This window comes from Budorcas taxicolor, chromosome X (assembly GCF_023091745.1).
Source record: "Budorcas taxicolor isolate Tak-1 chromosome X, Takin1.1, whole genome shotgun sequence".
In the NCBI taxonomy this organism is placed as follows: domain Eukaryota; kingdom Metazoa; phylum Chordata; class Mammalia; order Artiodactyla; family Bovidae; genus Budorcas; species Budorcas taxicolor.
In genome coordinates this window covers 16,774,315-16,793,876 of record NC_068935.1, presented here as the reverse complement: position 1 = coordinate 16,793,876, position 19,562 = coordinate 16,774,315, and the positions used below count along the sequence as shown (strand labels likewise).

General features: G+C 35.5%; 1 protein-coding gene across 1 annotated transcript in view; it reads right to left on the bottom strand.

Annotated features, from left to right (window-relative positions):
• COL4A5 (collagen type IV alpha 5 chain) overlaps window positions 1-19,562 on the bottom strand; it is a 247,659-nt gene that overhangs the window by 48,912 nt on the left and 179,185 nt on the right. Inside the window, exons 29-32 of the mRNA XM_052662831.1 lie at window positions 18,079-18,229; window positions 6,108-6,221; window positions 2,622-2,630; window positions 661-828 (exon numbers count right to left, since the gene is read on the bottom strand). Coding sequence (XP_052518791.1) covers window positions 661-828; window positions 2,622-2,630; window positions 6,108-6,221; window positions 18,079-18,229 — 442 coding nt within the window. The remainder of the gene's footprint in view (window positions 1-660; window positions 829-2,621; window positions 2,631-6,107; window positions 6,222-18,078; window positions 18,230-19,562) is intronic.

Genomic DNA, 19,562 nt, shown 5'->3' with positions numbered 1-19,562 from the left:
ATGAACTGCACTTCCCAGCACACACAGCTTTGTGTACCCTTCTCCCCTTGAATTTGGGATGACTCTGTGCCTTAACCTTGACTATGTGTCCCTGTATAACTCCCAAGGCTAGATGGTAAGAATTCTTCCAGCTTCCCACCTGGGGCTCTTAGAATACTCACTTTCAGTTTTGGGGATTCTCTCTTTTGGAAACCAACTGCCCTGGAAAAAGAGCAACTACCCTGATACTAGCATATGTGAGGTACCTCTGTGGATAATGAGATACCATGTGAGGAGGCCAATGAACACTCAGGTGTCACAGTAATGCCACACTGGAAGTAGATCCTTCATCCCAACCACTCCAGCTGGAACCACGTGGATCAGAGATAAACAACCCTGTGTAAGTCATCCAATAATTCCTGACCCATAAAACCTTGAGCAAAACTAAAGACTGTTTTAAATCATCATATTTTGGGGTCATTTGTTACACAGCAATATATAACTGGAGCTCTCAGAGAGAAAAAGTGCATTGCAAATAGAAAAGTAAGTTTCCCACAGAGACATTTAATACATTTCCCTAAAGGATAGTGTCTATAGAGAAAAGTACAAGAGAATTAATACACCAGAGTCATATTAGTTCTAATTTCTGGAATCCAAAACCAGGGAAGGCTAAAAAATTACCTGGAAAGCCAGAGGCACCTGCTTTTCCTGGGAGCCCTGGTGACCCTGGGGGTCCCATAGGACCTGGTGCTCCAGGGATCCCTGGGCTGCCTCTCTCACCAGGAGGTCCTGGAACATCAAATCCAGGAGGCCCTGGATCCCCCTTCTCTCCTGGTAGTCCATGCAGGCCTAGTTAATACAAACCAATATTAAAAAGTATTGAAGCAGTTTTAAGAGATGTATCTGGTTATTTTTCTAGCAAACAGGTAATAGAAGCCTGTATATAACAAACCTAACAGTGAGTTAGGGATAGTTTTGTTATCATGCACAGAAAATAATCTAATAATAAAACTTTAGGATTTTCAAGTATATTTCCCTAAGAATGGACTTCTGAAATCATTTCTCAAAAAAGACCAATCATTTCTTAATTGCTACAATCACGTACTATTTTTAATAAAATGTAATAAAAAATACCAAAAAACTGAAATAAAAAAAGACAGAAGAATACAATCCTATATCGTGGCTATTATAGTCAATTAATACATTAATACAATTATACAGTCAAATGCTTACTCTCAATTTCTTCTAATTCCAGTGCAGTAACAAACAGTCTGTGATTTGACACTGGTCCACTGCCCACACTTGGATTTCCACTATTCTAAGGTATTATGAATTATTAAGATGTATTTCTATAATCCATAAAAAATTAATTACTGAATAAGTCAGTTACATGGGCCCTCTTGACTTTATTTTGGCTTTGTTTGAACATGTTGTTTTAATAACACATTACTATTAGTTTTTGCTGTTAACTTTTGTTTCTCAGTAATCTAGCCAGGATTTTATAGAAAAATTATGATACGCAAAAATACACTCCAGAAAACAAGGTAGTTAAAAAAGAATATGTTTAGTGAAAGGGATTACACTACAAATATAGTGCAAGTGCCCACACCAACACCTATCAGCTATGTGACTTCCTAAGTCACTTAAAGTTATTGGTCTTCATCTGGTAAATGGGGATGTGCCATAACGGACTGAAACCTGGGGGTGAAACAGGCGACCATTCCAAGCATTTCTTCAACAATATGACCAGTTTTACTGTTGAAGATTCACAGGCAATTATTGTTATAAGAGAACAAGATGGCTGGTATTTTAAGACCTGTTTGGTGTCATATTACCAGCATGCCTTTAAACTGGTAAAATTCACGTTGAAGATGAGAGATTTCCATTTAGTTGGCACAGTAGTGATGATTCCAATGATGCCATTTCATAGTAAAAAATACTATTAAAGGGGAGAGATATTTTATATTTATGAAATATGATGAGATACCTGATAATGTACACAATTATAGCTCTACATGGATCACTGTTTATTGTTATATTACAGCCCAAGTAGTTTTTAATAGCTGAGTTTTCAAGATAACTATTTTGCCCTTTGCTCCAATTAAGCAGTTCCACAAAATAATTAAAAGACTTCAATGTGGATAAATCTTGTTGCTTTCCAAATTTAAAGCTTGAAGATATGGCTTTTGGAAAAAAAAACAGGTGAATAAGGTATGAAGATCTAATGTAATAACATGGTGACTATCACCAATAACATTATTGCATAATTACAGTTTGCTAATATAGTAGAACTTAAGGGTTCTCACACACACAAATCAGTAAATATGTAAGGTGTTGGATGTGAGAACTTGACTGTGAAAATTCTTTCACAATGTATACATATATCAAATCATCACATTATACATTTGAAATATATTACAATTATCTATGCCTTTTATACCTCAATAAAGCTCAAAATATAAATCAAAAAGAAAAATAAATATCCTATTTACAGCTTCTCAGAACTGTTTTCACGTGCTATCTTTTGCATCTTTTATGATGATGCTATTACATTTGGATGATTTTTTCTACTATTTGTTCTAATATAATAAATTCTCAATATTAAAAAAGAAAAATATGGCTTTGAGTGAGAACTACAATACCTGGTAGACCTGAAGTTCAAGAGGCAGGAAGTTACAGTTCAGCAGCAAGATGAACCACCCAAGCAGAAGCAAGTTGCAAAAAGATTAATTAGGTTAGGAAACAAAACTAACCATGTCAAGATTAGAACAAAAAAAGTCTACAAATAGAATTTATTAGACATTGATTCACTACTAACATATTAGTAATGAGTAAAGAAACTTGTTTCAGGCATTTGCTCAGATGCTTATAAACATATACTATAAGTATGTTTGCCAATAGAATAAAATATTTACTTCATAAAAATACTTTTTGATGAAGATCAGCAGTACACTCTTGTTTATTTCTGACCTTTATACTGCTTTGAATGATCATTTCAGAATTCAAGCTCTTAAAGGTTAGTTAGATATAAAATTAAACTGGATTTTGTACCCTAACAGGTTAGGTTGTTGTTTAGACCCTAAGTCATGTCCGGCTCCTTGCGACCCCATGGACTGCAGTCCGCCAGGCTCTTCTGTCCATAGGATTTCCCAGGCAAGAATACTGGAGTGGATTGCCATTTCCTCCTCCAGGGGATCTTCCCAATCCAGGGATCAAACCCACATATTGTCAGGCGGGTTCCACTAAGCCACCAGGGAAGCCCTTACAGGTTAGGTACAGAGAACTCAATAATTATTAGTGCATGTCTATGATGAAGCAAACTACATGTTCTAGGCTAAGATCTCTTCATTGTTATTAGTAATAACAGTAACATATGTCATGCTGTATTTTTCACAGCATAGATCTTTTCCATGACTATTGTCAGGAATTGGCATCCGGTAAAATCCAGGATGAAGAAAGTTATTATGAATTCAAATGTTCTGCTGAATCTTATACAATAACAGGAATTAATGTGCATTAGAGGTGTATAATGCTCTTAATTTATTGACAGCCAAATGGAACAAGTTAATGGAAAAAAACTCCAAAACATGCATTATATGTGAAAATGTTACACACACACACACAGTCCAAGGGTTTTATAGCCAAAAAAGTTAGAAAATGACAATGTACTCTCCATCTATGAAAATGACATGACTAATGCCTTTTTTCTTTGATTCACATTAGTGGTGATAAGTTTGAACCCATTTAGCCATGCATGTGTTCCTGAGACTGGACAAGTGTACAACACATTTGACTCAGGTTAGGGTATTACCTGTGAACATGGAATTGAGTATATTTAACTGACCTCTAAAAAGATTCACTAAAGCAATTATCTTCCAGCTATTGGCCAGACCAAATAATAAGGACCTTACCAGGGCATAAGATGAAAAGCATTCTGCTCCTTGTCCTTTGGCATTTTTACCTATTGCCAAATGAGGAATTGATATTCAACAAGTCTTTAAGTTAAAAACATGCATTAAACCGTACAGACTGCTTTGGGAAAAAAGAGTGACAAATAGTAAAGCTTAATTGAATAATAGCAGAAAACTGGAGTCAAAAGAAAAGCCTGAAAAGGATATATCTCTGGAGAAATGACAAGATAGAATACTTTGCAGTAAGTTTACTACTACAAAATGAAACACAGAAAGTATATTAAATAAGATTTTTATTTTAAAAATAGGTAGTACTTAGAATTTCAGCCATGCAGTATAAGTAGGGTGTATCAAGATATTAGTAGTAGCCTTGCTGATAGTCCTGTTATTGAGATGTACAAACAAAAATTATGGTATTTTTGAAATGCACGAAGACAATATTCTGCTTTGGTGATTCATGTAAAATTTACTTTAAAAGTGAGTATACATTGCTATTATCAAATATAAAATATAGTCATCCACTGGTTAAAAAAAATGTGATTTGAGAATATTTCTATATTAATAAGAATGTATTCAATACATTTTTTGTGGCAGTCACTGTTAACTTCATGTATGTGTTGAACCATATTAGTTCAGATCTTCAATTGTATGGCAAAATATATATTTACAGAAGAAAGAGATGAGATTAAATTCAGCATCATTACTTTTCCCCCTGCCCATCCTATATAGACTTTATAAATATACCTATATATCCATGAATTAGAGAGGACATTAGATGAATAAAATATTGTAGAATATTAGCTAAATTTTAAAAAGCATTAAAACACAAATAAATGTATTTTTATTTTGTTCAGATTGGTATTAATTGGTATTAATAATCTCTTTTTATTCTTGCTCAGCAGTGATTTAAGAGTTCAAAATGCTTCTGAAACCTTATGTAATTTGGGGGAAACAAAATGAAAAAACATAACAGAAATCATAAATTCATTTTAGCCATTTTGTGAAATAGCAGGCCAAGACTATAATGACCAAACGTAAAAATTAATTGTTTTTTTCTCAAGATCCCTCTGCTATGCTAGTTACACAGAAGGGTTTCTCATTAATGTTGAAGCACCTGCCTCTTTACCAGTTGGTTCAAAGCAACACCGTAAGTTTTCTTTTTTATTTCTAAATCAGTAGTGACATGTTAGGGGCCATTTAAAAATAGGTACAATGGGCCATAAAATAAATGTTTAAAATAGGACATAAGCAAAAATAACCTTTACTTTTCAGGCTTTTTATATTGTTAATCAGTGTTTCTAGATTTTTAGCATAATCAACTAACAAAATAGCTATTGGTATTTAAGGTCAGAAACATATTCCATTGCTTCAAAGTCAACAATTGTATATCTGAACGGTGCATTTAAGTCATCCAATGTATTCATGTGAATTAAGGAGTGACTAAATGTTCCATATTTGCTTTAATTTCACATATTATTATAGTACTTTGCAATAACAAAATCTTGGCCCACATGTGAACCTTACTATATCTTCCTAGATTAAGATAAAAGTAATTCATATCACCAGATAGTTCAGAATCTGTAAACTCTCACATGAACATAGAGGAATCATATTATTCTCTATGACACTGCAAGCTGACAAATCTTTTTTGAGTATTCACATTAAAAAGAAATCTTAAAAACCTTAAAAAAACTCATAACCTTAACATGCTTATGAGTTGTAAAGTAAATGTTGATTTATGGGCAAAAGAAGAGAAAATTCAATTAAACTCACTTATTTAAAAAATTGAGGATGCCTAAAAAAATATTTTTAATAGGATTTTTTTAATCCTGTGCTAAGAAATGTTATGAGGTTTCACAGACAAAGCTCTATTAATGCCATATAGCTACTCAGGTCTGAAATGATTAGCACCAGAAGTTCCTAAGATTCCAACAGTATGATTAGCTCAACGATTATAAGCCATGGAAACATACTGCAATTGCTAAACTGCACTGTTGTTAATAGATCAATCTTAAATGAACAGAGAGGGGAAGTATCAGGTAATATTAGCTCTTCTTCTGTGATCTGTGTTCTTTTGCTTTTACATAATTATATACGTGGACATGTTAACTCTCAGATCTGCTTTCTGTGAGACTATTACACAGGTTACACTTTATTGAGGGGCTAACCAACCTCTACATAAATGTGCTACAAAATGCATATTTACTCCAATCTTACCAGGTTGGCCTATTGGTCCAGGAATTCCTGGTGGCCCTGGTGGTCCCTGAAAACCCGTTCCTGGCAATCCAGGAGGTCCCATTGGCCCAGGTTGTCCATTTGGTCCAATGTCACCTTTAAGGAATAAATATAGTTTAGATATTAAAAACAACAGCTGAGTCACTCGTCTTTAGCATTGGGTCACAAAGTTATAATTACAATGATTTTGTAGTATGTTTTAACTTATGTTTGCTGAACATTAACTTTCAGAATCAGTTACGTCATGCCCAAAAATTCCTACTTGAATTCTCATTGAAAATGCGTATTTGTATAGACAGACAGTATATGTATAGACAGACAAATGTGGGGAGAATTGACTATGTCTTCCCATCCACACAGAAGACTTATCAAGTTCTTAGTAACAGTTTTAATTTTTTTCCACAAATACATTAGGCACATTATGTTTTATTCATTTCCAAATATGGCACAAATTTGTTTCTGCAAATTACACTTTATTTTCTATTTATTTCAATATTTACAAACACACCATTCTATTTGTCACAATGATATTTTGCATGTTATTTCTGCTACCTGGAACATCCTTCCTTAAAGATTCAGTTCAAATGTCACCTCTTATATTGCTTCGCAAGGCACCTTAGAAGAGGCCCTGAACAAAAGTAACACATAAGGTAAACTGAATGCTTCCAAAGTCATCTTTTCATTTTCGTTTAATGATTCCAATGGTCAATCTTAAGCACGTTTTCTCCCTCATGTAGTTCTTTCCTGATGGATATTAGCCTTACTAATTTATTATTGGTCACTATGTTGCCTTGAAAATGTTGTATCAATTTCTCCTAAGTTTTAATACCCAATCACTGGTATAAATATATCTAGTGGGTGAACTTTTACTGTGATCTGCTTGCTGTGTTTTGACTGTGGTCTATTGGTCCAAAACATTAGTGATACATACTCATAAAGCTTTCTATTGAGATAACCAAGATCATGGTAATGCCTTCTATGATTTTTTTTTTATAGTAGAGAACAATCTCTGAGATATTCAAGAACAGAATCAATGCCTTTGTGTTTCAAGTGATTAAAGTAGTAGGCATACAATAAGAACATAATAAATGTTTGAGGAATAAAGGAATTACATAGCAGAAAGTTCCCAATTCTTTTTTTTTTTTTCTAGCACCTTAGGAACTTTACTGAGTTTTAATATTTGAGAATGAATCCTATGTAGGATATGGGGATTCTATACTTCAGTGGTTAGGCAAATGATTCATAGGGAGCTGATATTTAAACTAGGCTTCAACCTCTTTCTTCCCAACCTCTGTCTCAAGGCTGTTATTATAAACAAAGTATAGTGAGAGAGCAATTTCCATATAGAGATTGCTAGCCACATAGCTTATCATTTGAAATGTTTCAATCTGTAAGTTTTGGGGTCACAGGTCTAAGCCTGGGGAGGTAGGTGATAGGAAACACTACCTGTAACTTTGACTATCACAGTTAAATAGCTGGCCAGAACTGCCTACTCAAAGACAGGAAGGTTTTTTTTTTTAATATAAATTTATCTATTTTAATTGGAGGCCAATTACTTCACAATATTGTAGTAGTTTTGCCATACATTGACATGAATCCACCACGGGTATACATGTGTTCCCCATCCTGAACCCCTCTCCCACCTCCCTCCCCATTCCATCCCTCTGGGTCATCCCAGTGCACCAGCCCCGAGCACCCTGTCTCATGCATCAAACCTGGAACAGCAATTCATTTCACATATGATAATATACATGTTTCAATGCCATTCTCCCAAAACATCCCACCCTCGCCCTATCCCACAGAGTCCAAAAGACTGTTCTATACATCTGTGTCTCTTCTGCTGTCTCACATATAGGGTTATCGTTACCATCTTTCTAGATTCCATATATATGCGTTAGTATACTGTATTGGTGTTTTTCTTCCTGGCTTACTTCACTCTGTATAATCGGCTCCAGTTTCATCCACCTCATTAGAACTGATTCAAATTGTGTTCTTTTTAATGGCTGAGTAATATTCCATTGTGTATATGTACCACTGCTTTCTTATCCATTTGTCTGAAAATGGACATTTAGGTTGCTTCTATGTCCTGGCTATTATAAACAGTGCTACGATGAATACTGGGGTACACATGTCTCTTTCAATTCTGATTTCCTCGGTGTGTATGTCCAGCAGTGGGATTGCTAGGTCATATGGCAGTTCTATTTCCAGTTTTTTAAGGAATCTCCACACTGTTCTCCATAGTGGCTGTACTGTTGCATTCTCACCAAGAGTGTAAGAGGGTTCCCTTTTCTCCACACCCTCTCCAGCATGTATTGCTTGTAGACTTTTGGATAGCAGCCATCCTGACTGGCATGAAATGGTACCTCATTGTGGTTTTGATTTGCATTTCTCTGATAATGAGTGATGTTGAGCATCTTGTCATGTGTTTGTTAGCCATTTGTATGTCTTCTTTGGAGAAATGTCTCTTTAGTTCTTTGGTCCATCTATTGATAGGGTCGTTTATTTTGTTGGAATTGAGCTGCAGGAGTTGCTTGTATATTTTGGAGATTAATTCTTTGTCAGTTGCTTCATTTGCTATTATTTTCTCCCATTCTGAAGGCTGTCTTTTCACCTTGCTTATAGTTTCCTTTGTTTGCAAAAGCTTTTAAGTTTAATTAGGTCTCATTTGTTTATTTTTGCTTTTATTTACATTACTCAAGGAGGTGGGTCATAGAGGATCCTGCTGTGATTTATGTCAGAGAGTGTTTTGCCTATGTTTTCCTTTAGGAGTTTTATAGTTAGTTTCTGGTCTTAAGTTTAGATCTTTAATCCATTTTGAGTTTATTTTTGTGTATGGTGTTAGAAAATGTCCTAGTTTCATTCTTTTACAAGTGGTTGACCAGTTTTCCCAGCACCACTTGTTAAAGAGATTGTCTTTAATCCATTGTATATTCTTGCCTCCTTTGTGGAAGATAAGGTGTCCATAGGTGTGTGGATTTATCTCTAGGCTTTCTATTTTGTTCCATTGATCTATATTTCTGTATTTGTTCCAGTACCATACTGTTTTGACACCTGTAGCTTTGTAGTAGAGCCTAAAGTTAGGCAGGTTGATTCCTCCAGTTCCATTCTTCTTTCTCAAGATTGCTTTGGCTATTCAAGGTTTTTTGTATTTTCATACAAATTATGAAATTATTTGTTCTACTTCTCTGAAAAATACCATTGGTAGCTTGATAGGGATTGCATTGAATCTATAGATTGCTTTGGGTTATACTCATTTTCACTATATTGATTCTTCTAATCCATGAACATGGTATATTTCTCCATCTATCTGTGTCCTCTTTGATTTCGTTCACCAGTGTTTTATAGTTTTCTATATATAGGTCTTTTGTTTCTTTAGGTAGGTATATTCCTAAGTATTTTATTCTTTTCATTGCAATAGTGAATGGGCTTGTTTCCCTAATTTCTGTTTTCTCATTGTTAGTGTATAGGAATGCAAGGGATTTGTGTGTGCTAATTTTATATCCTGCAACTTTACTATATTCACTGATTAGCTCTAGTAATTTTCTGGTGGAGTCTTTTGGGTTTTCTTTGTAGAGGATCATGTCATCTGCAAACAGTGAGAGTTTTACTTCTTATTTTCCAATCTGGATTCCTTTTATTTATTTTTCTGCTCTTACCACTGTGGCCAAAACTTCCAAAACTATGTTGAATAGTAGTAGTGAGAGTGGGTACCCTTGTCTTGTTCCTGACTTTAGGGGAAATGCTTTCAGTTTTTCACCATTGAGGATAATATTTGCTGTGGGTTTGTCATATATAGCTTTTATTATGTTGAGGTATGTTCCTTCTATTCCTGCTTTCTGGAGGGTTTTTATCATAAGTGGATGTTGAATTTTATCAAAGGCTTTCTCTGCATATATTGAGTTAATCATATGGCTTTTATCTTTCAATTTGTTAATGTGTATTACATTGATTGATTTGCGGATATTGAAGAATCCTTGCATCCCTGGGATAAAGCCCACTTGGTCATGATGTACAATCTTTTTAATATGTTTTTGGATTCTGTTTGCTAGAATTTTGTTAAGGATTTCTGCATCTATGTTCATCAGTGATACTGGCCTGTAGTTTTCTTTTTTTATGGCATCTTGTCTGGTTTTGGTATTAGCATGATGGTGGCCTCATAGAATGAATTTGGAAGTTGACCTTCCTCTGCAATTTTCTGGAAGAGTTTGAGTAGGATAGGTGTTAGCTCTTCTCTAAATTTTTGGTAGAATTCAGCTGTGGAGCCGTCTGGTCCTGGGTTTTTGTTTGCTGGAAGATTTCTGATTAGAGTTTCAATTTCCATGCTATTTCTTCCTGGTTCAGTTTTGGAAAATTACACTTTTCTAAGAATTTGTCCATTTCTTCCAAGTTGTCCATTTTATTGGCATATAGTTGCTGATGGTGGTCTCTTATGATCCTTTGTATTTCTGTGTTGTCTGTTGTGATCTGTCCATTTTCACTTCTAATTTTGTTGATTTGATTTTTCTCCCTTTGTTCCTTGATGAGTCTGGCTAATGATTTGTCAATTTTATTTATCCTTTCAAAGAACAAGCTTTTGGCTTTGTTGATTTTGCTATGGTCTCTTTTGGTTCTTTTGCATTTATTTCTGCCCTAATTTTTAAGATTTCTTTCCTTCTACTAACCCTCGGGTTCTTCATTTCTTCCATTTCTGGTTGCTTTAGGTGTAGAGTTAGGTTATTTATTTGACTTTTTTTTCTTGTTTCTTGAGGTAAACCTGTATTGCTATGAACCTTCCCCTTAGCACTGCTTTTACAGTGTCCCATAGGTTTTGGGTTGTTGTGTTTTCATTTTCATTTGTTTCTATGCATATTTTGATTTCTTTTTTGATTTCTTCTGTGATTTGCAGCATGTTGTTCAGCTTCCATATGTTGGAATTTTTAATAGTTTTTCTCCTGTAATTGACATCTAATCTTACTGTATTCAGAAGCAGAGACATTACTTTGCTGACTAAGGTCTGTCTAGTCATGGCTATGGTTTTTCCAGTAGTCATGTATGGATGTGAGAGTTGGACTGTGAAGAAGGCTGAGTGCCGAAGAATTGATGTTTTTGAAGTGTGGTGTTGGAGAAGACTCTTGAGAGTCCCTTGGACTGCAAGCAGATCCAACCAGTCCATTCTGAAGGAGATCAACCCTGGGATTTCTTTGGAAGGAATGATGCTAAAGCTGAAACTCCAGTACTTTGGCCACCTCATGTGAAGAGTTGACTCATTGGAAAAGACTCTGATGCTGGGAGGGATTGGGGTCAGGAGGAGAAGGGGACGACGGAGTATGAGATGGCTGGATGGCATCACCCACTCAATGGACATGAGTTTGGGTGAACTCCGGGAGTTGGTGACAGACAGGGAGGCCTGGCATGCTGCGATTCATGGGGTCGCAGAGTCGGACACGACTGAGCGACTGAACTGAACTGAACTTACTGTATTGTGATCAGAAAAGATGCTTGAAATGATTTCAATTTTTTTGAATTTACCAAGGTTAGATTTATGGCCCAGGATGTGATCCATCCTGGAGAAGGTTCCATGTGCACTTGAGAAAAAGGTGAAAATCATTGTTTTGGGGTGAAATGTCCTATAGATAGCAATTAGGTCTAACTGGTCTATTGTGTCATTTAAAATTTGTGTTTCCTTGTTAATTTTCTGTTTAGTTGATCTATCCATAGGTGTAGGTGGGGTATTAAAGTCTCCCACTATTATTGTGTTATTGTTAATTTCCCCTTTCATACTTGTTATCATTTGCCTTACATATTGCAATGCTCCTATGTTGGGTGCATATATACTTATAATTGTTATATCTTCTTGGACTGATCCTTTGATCATTATGTAGTATCCTTTTTTGTCTCTTTTCACAGGCTTTATTTTAAAGTCTATTTTATCTGATATGAGTATTGCTACTCCTGCTTTCTTTTGTTCTCTATTTGTGTTAAATATCTTTCTCCAGCCCTTCACTTTCAGTCTGTATGTGTCCCTTGTTTTGAGGTGAGTCTCTTGTAGACAGCATATATAGGGGTTTTGTTTTTGTATCCATTCAGCCAGTCTTTGTCTTTTGGTTGGGGCATTCAACCCATTTATATTTAACATAATTATTGATAAGTATGATCCTGTTGCCATTTACTTTGTTGTTTTGGGTTCAAGTTTATACACCCTCTCCATGTTTCCTGTCTAGAGAAGATCCTTTAGCATTTGTTGAAGAGCTGGTTTGGTGGTGCTAAATTCTCTCAGCTTTTGCTTGTCTGTAAAGCTTTTGATTTCTCCTTCATATTTGAATGAGATCCTTGCTGGGTACAGTTATCTGGGTTGTAGGTTTTTCTCTTTCATCACTTTAAGTATATGTCCTGCCATTCGCTTCTGGCCTGAAGAGTTTCTATTGAAAGATCAGCTGTTATCCTTATGGGAATCCCCTTGTGTGTTATTTGTTGTTTTTCCCTTGCTGCTTTTAATATTTGTTTTTTGTGTTTGATCTTTGTTAATTTGATTAATATGTGTCTTGGGGTGTTTCACCTTGGGTTTATCCTGTTTGAGACTCTCTGGGTTTCTTGGACTTGGGTGCCTATTTCCTTCCCCATTTTAGGTAAGTTTTCAACTATTATCTCCTGAAGTATTTTGTCATGGTCTTTCTCTTTGTCTTCTTCTTCTGGGACTCCTATGATTCGAAGGTTGCGGCATTTAACATCATCCCAGATGTCTCTGAGGTTGTCCTCATTTCTTTTAATTCTTTTTTCTTTTTTCCTCTTTTCTTCATTTATTTCTACCATTCTATCTTCTACCTCACTTATCCTATCTTCTGCCTCTGTTATTCTACTGTTGGTTCCCTCCAGAGTGTTTTTGATCTCATTTATTGCATTATTCATTATATTGACTCTTTTTTATTTCTTCTAGGACCTTGTTAAACATTTCTTGCATCTTCTCAATCCTTGTCTCCAGGCTATTTATCTGTTACTCCATTTTGTTTTCAAGATTTTGGATCATTTTCACCATCATTATTTGGAATTCTTTATCAGGTAGATTCTTAATCAGGTAGATTTGGTGGGCATTTATCCTGTTCCTTTACCTGCTAGGTATTTCTCTGCCTTTTCATCTTGTTTAGATTGCTTTGTTTGGGGTGGCCTTTCCATATTCTGGCAGTTTGTGGTTCCTCTTTATTGTGGAGGTTCCTCACTGTGGGTGAGGTTGAACGGGTGGCTGGTCAAGGTTTCCTGGTTAGGGAAGCTTGTGTCGGTGTTCTGGTGGGTAGAGCTGGATTTCTTCTCTCTGGAGTGCAATGAAGTGTCCAGTAGTGAGTTCTGAGATGTCAGTGGGTTTGGTGTGACTTTGGGCAGCCTGTATATTGAAGCTCAGGGCTATGTTCCTGTGTTGCTGGAGAATTTGCGTGGTATGTCTTGCTCTGGAACTTGTTGGCCCTTGGGTGGTGCTTGGTTTCAGTGTAGGAATGGAGGCTTTTGATGAGCTCTTATCGATTAATGTTCTCTGGATTCAGGAGTTCTCTAGTGTTCTCAGGATTTGGACTTAAGCCTCCTGCCTCTGGTTTTCAGTCTTATTCCTACAGTATCCTCAAGACTTCTCCATCTCCTTTCAAAGACAATGGGCTGCCTTTCTGGGTGGCTGATGTCCTCTGCCAGCATTCAGAAGTTCTTTTGTAGAATTTGCTCAGTGTTCAGATGTTCTTTCGATGAATTTGTGTGGGAGAAAGTGGTCTCCCCATCCTATTCCTCCACCATCTTAGGACTGCCAGGAAGGTATTTTTAAAAGTGCTTATCTGAGAATTTGTATTGGTTCATTTTGGGGCCTGTGCTGGCAAAATATAGCCTGGTTAAATTTTGTTCTGCTGTTCTGTTGCTTTAATGTGAATCAATCCAATTTTTTTCAGGAGCATGGGGTTGTTCAGATTTTTCTCAGAGGGTGAAACTGTTTACCAGGAGAGTCTAGTTCCTTGCAAGCCAGAAAGGAAAAAAGAAACAATCACCAAACCAGTTAAGATGAATTCTATTCATATATATAATTAGGGAAATAAAAATCAAGGGGATAAAAGAAACCAATAAAGAAATGAACAAAGGACATGAGCCATTTACATGAAAAAAAAAATCCTTTAAACATATGAAAAGATGGCCTATTTCACTCATAATAATGGAAATACCATTATTTTAACTAAAAATTTGAATTATCCTGAAAGTAAAGGCAAAGGACCTAGCATATCCAAAGAAAATTTTTAAAAAGAACAAAGTTGGAGAACTTACATTACCTGACATCAAGTCACACTATAAAACTACTGTAATGTAAACAGTTGCTACTGACTTAGGATAGTAAAATAGATAGGTATAATTGACAGCACAGAAATACACCTACACAAAAAAAAATTATTTGATTTTTGACAAAGGCACCAACATAATCCAATGGGTAGAGAGCTATTTTAAATAAATGATGCTAAGCAAAAATCATTTTAAATGGATGACAGATAGTCTCCAATATAAAAGCTAAAACTGTAAAACTTAGAAAAATAAAACAGAATATATTTGTAACTTTGGAACAGGGAAAGTTTTCTTAGGCAAAACACAGAAAATAATAATCATACAATAAGAAACTGATAAATTTATGAAAAATCAATAAAATTAAAACTTTTGCTCAACAAAATAAACTGATAATAAAATGAATAGGCAAGCCAGACAGGAATAAAATACTCATAAATATATATTTGACAAAGAACCAGCATGCAGGATATGTAAAGGTCACTTTCAACTTATCAATAAAAAGGGGAACAAACCATATTTCAAAGTTGGAAAAATATCTGAATGTGTAAATAATCCACACATACATGCAAAACAGCTCAACATCAATAGTCATCAGGGAAATGCAAACTGAAACCAATATACATTACCAACATACTTACTAAAATTCAAAAAGGAAAAGATCGATAACAGCAAATGCTGGAGAGAATGCAGAACAACTGAAACTTTCATACTGTATTGGTTAGAAAATGATACAACCATTTTGGGGAAATGTCTAGCAGTTTCTTTTTTTACTACTGAGGTATAGGTGATTTACAATATTATATAAGTTTCAGGTGTACAACATAGTGATTCACAATTTTTTTCCAATTTGTAGTTATTTATTTAAAAAATTTATTTTTTAAGTGGTAGAAAGCTGCTTTATAATTTTGTGTGGGTTTCTGTAGTACAATAGTCAGTATTATAGAACAACTATACTGTGATTCACAATTTTAAAGGTTATATAGTCCATTTATAGCTATTATAAAAATACTGGCTATATTTCTGGTACTGTACAGTATGTCCTTGCAGCTTATTTTATACATAGTTTCTACCTCTTAATCCCTTACCCTATCTTACCCCTCCCCACTGATAACCACTAGTTTGTTTTCTATATCTGAGAGTCTGTTTCCTCTGTTATATTCATCAGTTTGTTTTTTTTTTAGATTCTACATATAAGCCCTATCATACAGTATTTGTCTTTTTCTGTCTGATTTGTTTCACTAAGCATAATATCCTCCAAGTCCATTCATGTTGTTGGAAATGGCAAAACTTCATTTTGCTTTTTTTTTTTTTTAACTATGTGTGCACATGTGCTCAGTCACGACTCTTTGCAACCCCATGGAATGTAGCCCACCAGGCTCCCCTGTCCATGGGATTTCCCAGGGCAGAATACTGAAGTGGGTTGCTGTTTCCTCCTCCAGGGTATCTCCTGAGTCTCCTAAAATGGAAGGCAGACTCTTCACCACTGCGTCACCTGGGAAGCCCTGTTGTGAATAGTACTGCCATGAATGGGCTTCCCAGGTGGCGCCAGTGCTAAAGAACCTGCCTGCCAATACAGGAGATGTAAAAGACAATGTGTTCAATTTCTGGGTCAGTAAGATCCCCTGGAGGAGAGCATGGCAATCTACTCCAGTATTCTTGCCTGTATAATCCCATGGACAGAAGAGCCTGGTGGGCTACTGTCCATAGGGTCGCACAGAGTTGGACACCTGAAGCGATTTAGCATGCACACACTGCAATGAATATTAGGAGGCATGCGTCTTTTTGAATTATAGTTTTCTCTGGATATATGCCCAGGAGTAGGATTGCTGGATCAATATGGTAGTTCTATTTTTAGTTTTTTGAGAAACTTCCATACTGTTTTCCATAGTGGCTATACCAATTTACATTCCTACGAATAGAGTACAAGACTTCCCTGAGAAAGGTCTAGTGGTTTCTCTTACAACAAACACACATTTCTCTTATGACCCAACATTTCTACTCTCAGGTACTTAATCAAGCATAATGAAAGCATATACCCATTAAAAATTTGTAAAATAATGTTCTTAAGAATTTCCCTAATAATAATAAAAACTTGACACAGTCCAGGTATCCATCAACACTGAATGGATAGACAAACTTTGATATACTTGTACAACAAAACGCTCAATAAAAAAAATAAAGAACTACTGATAAACACAACAATATGAATGGATTTCAAAAACAATAGTCTGAGCAAAAGAAGCCTTACAAAGGAAGTACATGCTGTATAATTCCAAATGGATTTCTAAAACAGGCAGAATTAATTTATGATAAAAAATCATTACAGTATGGTTGCCATTGTGGATGTTAGGGTAAGAACTGAGCAAAGGGGCAAAAGGGAAATTTCTAGCATTATATGTTGATAAGGGTTTGGAGACACAGAATTATGTATCTGCTAAAATCCAGAAAATGTACCCTTAAGATTTGCACATTTCATTTATTGTGAATTTGTATCAAAGAAAAAGAACTACCATAGAATTACAATGAATGACAAGCATGCAGCAGTACTGAAGGCGAAGTTATTGCTGTTGTAGTTTACTTTGAGTTGCATTAAAAATAAGTCAATGAAAGGAGAAAGGGATGGACAAATATTTGACAAATCTTACATAGTAAAATGTTGATAGCAGCATATCAATGGTGGGTATAAAGTAGTCACTATCAAATTCTCCTTTGTTGTATACATACAATTTTTAAAAATTAAATGTTGGAAGAGAGAAAAAATACTAATTGTAGAATCTAGGTGGTAGATATATGGATTTTCCCTGAACAATTCTTGTTAATATTTTATGTGTGTTTGAAATTTCTCACAATAAAATGTTTAGAAAACTATACTGAGATACCTACTTGTTTCCAACAGTTTGGCAAAAAATCCAAGAGGTCATCAACATACTCATTTAGCAAGGCTGTGGGGAAACAAGCACACTCATACATTTTTGCTGGGAGTGTAAAGGGGTACAACTGGAGAGGAATCTGTCAATATATAGAAATGCATTTGTCCTTTCATTCAGAAAATCCATTTTTACTGTTCTATGCTAACATTACACATATGAAATTACATATATGCAAGATTATTCACTGCAGCATTATTTCTAATAAGAAGATTGCTAAAATCCCAATCTAGCAACTAGCAACTGGTAGAACAAACCATGGTATACCCAAGCAATTCAATACTAGGCAATTATTTTTTTTTAAATCATGATCTCTATACACTAATATGGAGGGATCTCTAGAATATAAAGTTAAATGAAATAAGTAAAACGCAGAGTCAAAAGGTAGTACTCTATCTTTCGAGAAAGGTAGGAGATATATATATATTCCTATTGACTTGTATTTGTATGAAGGAACACCAGAAGGATAAAAAACTAAAAAATAGCTATACATGTGATGTGGAGGAACATAGTAGATGGAGAGAGATTAAGCAAAAACTTCTTATAAAAGTGTTACTTCAATACATACATATCACCTATACAATGAAATAAAACACAAAAATATCAATGAAGGATTTTTAAAAAGCCATGATGGGGAGTAACATGGGCTTTCTAGTTAATTGGATTTATCACCCATAAAATTTCCCAACAGTTACAATTTCTTCAAAAGTTAAAAGCAAATTGAGAAGCAGCAAATACTTCCATACCTTTTGGTCCAGGTAGCCCATCCAAGCCAGCTTGTCCTGGAGGACCTTGAGGTCCTGGGAAACCACGATCCCCTTTTGGACCAAGTATTCCTTTGAAACCTGGGAGTCCTGGAGGCCCAGGTGGCCCAGGTAGCCCAAATCCTGGTTCTCCCTAAAGCATACACATGATAAAACACAACAAAATTCCCATGACTTTCTTGGTGTTTACTGTTTACTATAGAGAATTTAAAGCAGACAATACAAGGTAATATTCCCCCCAGCTATGATACAGGGAATAGGATAAATAAATGAAAAGTAATTGGTATGCAGTACAGAACATTTGGAAGGACAGGAAACAGGGCTTAGTAAAACAAATTGAATTATTTGGTCTGGTTTCAGGACAAGAAAGAAATATCTGAGAGAGCACGAGACTAAAGAACCCAAGTGAGGAAATGCAATTACGGGTTGCTGCTGCTGCTGCTGCTGCTGCTGCTGGCTCTGCCATTCCTGGGATTCTCCAGGAAAGAACACTGGAGTGGGTTGCCATTTCCTTCTCCAATGCATGAAAGTGAAAAGTGAAAGTGAAGTCACTCAGTTGTGTCTGACTCTTCGTGAGAGTCAGCCTACCAGGCTCCTCCGTCCATGGGATTTTGCAGGCAAGAGTACTGGAGTGGGTTGCCACTGCCTTCTCCAGATTACAGATTAGGTGATTATTTTATATTTGACTAAGAATAATAATGGAATTGTGGGTTTTGTATAAAATGACCATTTACTTAGAGGTGAATACTGAAGTATTATATGTATTTATGGGCCTCCCAGCTGGCTCAGTGGTAAAGAATCTACTTGCCAATGCAGGAGATACGGGAGACATGAGTTCAACCCCTGGGTTGGGAAGATCCCCTACAGGAGGAAATGGCAACCCACTCTAGTATTCTTGCCTGAAAAATCCCATGGACAGAGGAGCCTGGTGGGTTACAGTCCATGAGGTCACAAGAGTCAGACATGACTGAGTCACTGAGCAAAACACATATATATGTGAAATGACACAATATTCAGATTTAGGTTAAAATCCTTCAGCAAGGGGAAAAAAAGAGTAGATGCAGTAAATATGATAAAATCTTGATAATTTGGCATCTGAGTGATGGGTATATGAAAGCTCTTTGTTATTATTCCTTGCAGTTTTGCGTTCATTTGAAAAGGTTTATAATAAAATAAAACCAACCACTAGAGAAGTGATTTTTCATGAGAACTGTGGTCATGATCAATGTTCCTTTCCATGGGAAAAAAGGTAGTAATGATAAAAACACAGGAAGTTTAAATTAATTAAGCATAGAGAAAATACAGGAACAGTTAGGATAATTATGTACCACAATAGTTTGCTGAAGATGACTAAGGAAAATTCTAGATCAGATAAAATATAATAAGAGGAGAGGAAACCAACTTAAACACAGTATTATTATTACTAAGTCAATAGCAGTGATTTGAATTATGTATCTGGGATGGAA